At 30.1% G+C, this 4,508-nt stretch overlaps 1 protein-coding gene across 1 annotated transcript in view; it reads right to left on the reverse strand.

Moving 5' to 3' along the window:
* chchd4a (coiled-coil-helix-coiled-coil-helix domain containing 4a) overlaps positions 1-2,720 on the reverse strand; it is a 6,738-nt gene extending 4,018 nt beyond the window's left edge. Inside the window, 1 exon segment of the mRNA NM_001003538.2 lies at positions 2,579-2,720. Coding sequence (NP_001003538.1) covers positions 2,579-2,600 — 22 coding nt within the window. The 5' untranslated portion in view covers positions 2,601-2,720.
* Positions 2,721-4,508: the final 1,788 nt, after the last annotated feature.

Raw genomic sequence — 4,508 nt, forward strand, 5'->3', positions numbered from 1 at the left:
GCATGCAGTGCATAAAGTACAAAGGTTTATAGTAAATATATTGCCATTATTCTGTTATTCCACTATACAGTTAAAGTCAGAATTATTAGCCCGCCTGAATTAATAGCCCCCTGTTTATTTTTATCCTAATTTTTATTTACTTCAACTGCATATGTGACCTTTAAGATGTGGGCCTGTCGTATGGAAAGTGGTATTTGTATGCCTCTGAAGTGGAATGATGTAATGGATAGTGAGTAAAGCCAAACGAAGATTGTAGAAATTAAATTGTTGCTCAATAGGTGGCGATAAACACCCATCTGAATGTCTGTCACTGTATTTTTTATGTTTAATTGGGCTAATCATTTTTGATTGAAGTCTTTATATGCAGGTTATTCAATCATTAACTAAAAATGAGATTGAAAAATATATATAATATATAGATATATATATATATTTTACACTGATCTATATTACAAACAATGTTAACAATTATAATAATATACAAAGCTGCACTGCACATATAGTATGCATTTTATGGAAAGATCTAAAACGCAAATAAACTCTTCTGAAGACAATATATCCTAGAAAGATCATCCCCAAGTGTAATAATGAGCACTGCGGTTGTGGTTAATAATGAAGTAAAATACAACAAACCAGACAAGTGCTGCACGGACAAATCAAATGGGTTCAGAAAGTGTTACAAGAATGCAAGTCATTATTTTAGAAGATTAATTTTTATTATTTGACTGTTTCTCGAGATTGAATCCTCATAAAGTTCTCAGAAAGTTTCTTATGATTATGACTTGCAAATTGTATATATATTTAACGGCGTGATCTTTTAACCTGCGTCCAATCCCGGCTAACTTCCGGAAAGGCAGAGTAGCCAATAGCGTTAGAGATAACAAGTAAACCAAGTCAACCAAGTAATCTGCTCACGGTTCACTTCTCCTCGCGCGCAAACATCACCGCTGCGCTCGATTTATATTGGCATTGATTTGCCGCCATAGATTTGCCACGATACTTCACCACATCATTCTGTGTTGACACACTGAACATTTTCCTGTTTTTTTTTTTTTTTTAGGTAAAGTCTTAAATTTTCATTTTAGAGGACTTAAAAAGGTCTTAAAAGGTCTTAAATTTCCTGTTAAAAAATGTGCAGATACCCTGATATATATATATATATATATATATATATATATATATATTTATATATGTGTGTGTGTGTGTATATATATATATATATATATATATTTATATATGTATGTATGTATGTATATGTTTGTGTAAATTGCTTCCTTGTCCTCATTTGTAAGTCGCTTTGGATAAAAGTGTCTGCTAAATGACAAAATGTAAATATATATATATATTCTTATTTTAAATGTAATGGAAATTTATAAAGGCAAAAGCACAAGACAACTAAAATCATAATTCAAAAATTTAATCTAATAAATATCCAATTCATATATCATATTTAATATGAACATGCAACATGTAATAATTACATTTTCACTTTTAATTTTAATTAATAGCTATTTGCAGTAATATGTATGTTTGGGGTGGTCTATGTTACAAAAGACATATAATTTGTCAAAGATGCCAAAAGGATCAAATATGTCTCATGTAAAAAGAAGATAAGTAAAAGAAAAAATAAGTTTAAGTAATAGACGAATGATTTATGTGGTAATGGGGTGGAAAAATAATAAGCCTGTGCTTCATCCCGCTTCATTTTCAACCATGTTAATGTATTTTTGTGAGATATTTTATGTATGATATTTCTGTTCGAAAATAAATTAATCAAATCCTACAATATAGTACCTGTAATTTAAAGCAACCTGTAACTGTTTCTTTTGTAAATGATTAAATGCATAAATAATGCCTAAACAATATTGCATTTGATATAGATTGTGAGGTAAATGATAAAATGTTGCAGCTTTTTAAATTAAAAATAATGAAGATTATATATGATCATTATATAAATAATGAGATTGTTAGTAAACCACTTCAGCACAGGTTTTGCTGTGAACTAAGTTAGGTGAATAAAAACTTGACAATCCTTCCTATATATACAAAAGTGAACCAACTAATGTCAGACTGTCTGTTGCAGTTTATATGATAAATTATTTATAACCCTCAAACCATGTTCAAAATAACAAAATTCACCATTTGGTGGCTTTAGGTTGTGAACTTCCCAAGATATGACCTTGTAGCCAAGCTAATCATAACTGAATGACTAGATCAAAATGAATAGAATCTCAGATTAAACGTAAAATTATCGCTTTACACTAGAGATGTATGATATTTTATTGGTCTCATTCTGACTGTTTAAGAAGAGTTTAATCTAGAATATCTCCAATAATGCAGCTATTAATTATTAATTTCACCACACACACACATAGGACAGAAAATAAATTAACACGACTCAATTGAACAGACGAAAACAGATTATTTTCAGTTGATAAATATTTGTGTAACTCGTTGATATCCTCAAGCATGGCTGTTAGAGTGACTTTTAAGGGCAAGAGCATTAGCCGCAATGCTAAACCACAGTGGAAAATGGTTCTAAAAGGGGTCCGAAGAATCAGTTTTAGATAAGGCATACCTTCCTGCTTGCAGTACGACATGCCTGCTTACAGATCCGTCTGATCGCCGTTTATCCGATCAATAAAACTCAAACACCGGCTCAGCTATCGGTCCACACGCCTGTTACAAAAACTCCAGCATGGAGGCGGTGCAGTAACCACGTGATGCTACAGCCGGATGAATGATAAAAGTCATAGTGACATTTCAAAATAAAAGGCAAGCCAAGTTTATTTATAAATATCATACATACTGTTAGTTTACATAAAAAAAGAATAGAGAAATATAAAATACAAGTATAAGATAATAAAAACAACAAAAAAATATTCAAACAGATTAAAATGTGTTAAAACGGGTTTTAAAGGATTACAAAAAGAAAAAGACATAATAGTGCGATCTGTCAGTCAGACGTACCTGTAGCACAGTGCTAATTCAGTAAAGGCAAATATAAAAGGGACGGAGAGGTTGGTTAGTTAAAAAGTTAACTGCTTTATAAATGCTTTTATCATTTATATATTTGTTCTTAAACTATACAAATATCAGTAAATGTCTTATATAGTATAGTTGTAGTATTATAAATATTTTTATGGAGACCATGAAGCAAGCTGCCAGTGTTTACTTCATGAAACTGATGTGTCAATATTTCAAGAATTATGGCTGTGATTTAGATGTTTTTTTTTAAACAGTAAAAAATATTTTGTTCAGATTCAATATTTGTTTACCAAGTATTTTTCTAAGATAAATAGGATGCATCAATGTGAATACAATATGTTTTAAATAATGTCATTTTTAATAATGAATCAACTGATCATTCCTTACTCACTTTCTCTGTATTCCTTGCTTTTTATCAGAATGAACCACTGTATTTCATTTACTTTCCAGCATTTATTATTTATTTATTATTTATGTATATTTTTATTTTGACTTAATTTACTCATATTTACTTATAATTTATAATGTTCACATTTTTATTAGACTCAATATTATATATTATTTTATATTATATTTCATTATAATATATAATGAAAACATTCTAAAACATAATATCTAATGTTGAGCTTAATAATATAAATCATTTTTAAAATAGTACTGGATTTCAGGGGTGTCCAAACTTGGTCTTGGAGGGCCGGTGTCCTGCATATTTTAGTTCCAACCCCAATTAAACACACCTGAACCAGCTAATTAAGCTCTTTCTAGGTATACTAGATCTCCAGGCAGGTGTGTTGGAGAAAGTTGGAGCTAAACTTTGCTGCGGCCCTCCAGGACTGAGTTTGGACACCCCTGCTGTATGGTAAATAATTCTTATGATAAATTATTTTATAACTTATTTTGTTTTCATTTGATTGTTTATTATTTTAATCAGATTGTGAGTCATTTATTTTTACTGTAAAATAATATTCATGTATAATTCATAATATATAATTAAAAAATTTAAATAACAACTTTAAAAAATGTTTTAGTTTTTTTAATACTGTATGTTTATTTAACCTAATAAAATGTTTGATTATTTTTTAATCTTATTTTTTGGTTTTAATAATAATAATAATAATAATACTTTATTATTATTATTATTAAAAAAAAAATTAACGACTTTTAATACTTTCTCTTCAAAAAAATAAAATAAAATTTGAAAACCCGTGTCTTTTAAAGCCTGCTTGAACCACAAGTTGCAGAGACTTTTATTTCAGTATATGGATATATTTCCTACTGGAACGGAATATTCCCAGCTGGGCCAGTTGGCATTTCTGTGTGGAGTTTGCATGTTCTCTTAGTGTTTGCGTGGTTTTCCTCCGGGTGTTCCGGTTACCCCCACAGTTCAAAGACATGCGCTATAGGTAAATTGGATGAACCACTTTGTCCGTAGTGTGAATGTGTGAGTGAATGGGTGTTTCCCAGTACTGGGTTATGGCTGTAAGGGCATCCGCTGCATAAAACATGTGCTGGCCTGGAAT

The sequence above is a fragment of the Danio rerio genome, chromosome 11 (assembly GCF_052040795.2).
Source record: "Danio rerio strain M-AB ecotype USA chromosome 11, GRCz13ab, whole genome shotgun sequence".
In the NCBI taxonomy this organism is placed as follows: domain Eukaryota; kingdom Metazoa; phylum Chordata; class Actinopteri; order Cypriniformes; family Danionidae; genus Danio; species Danio rerio.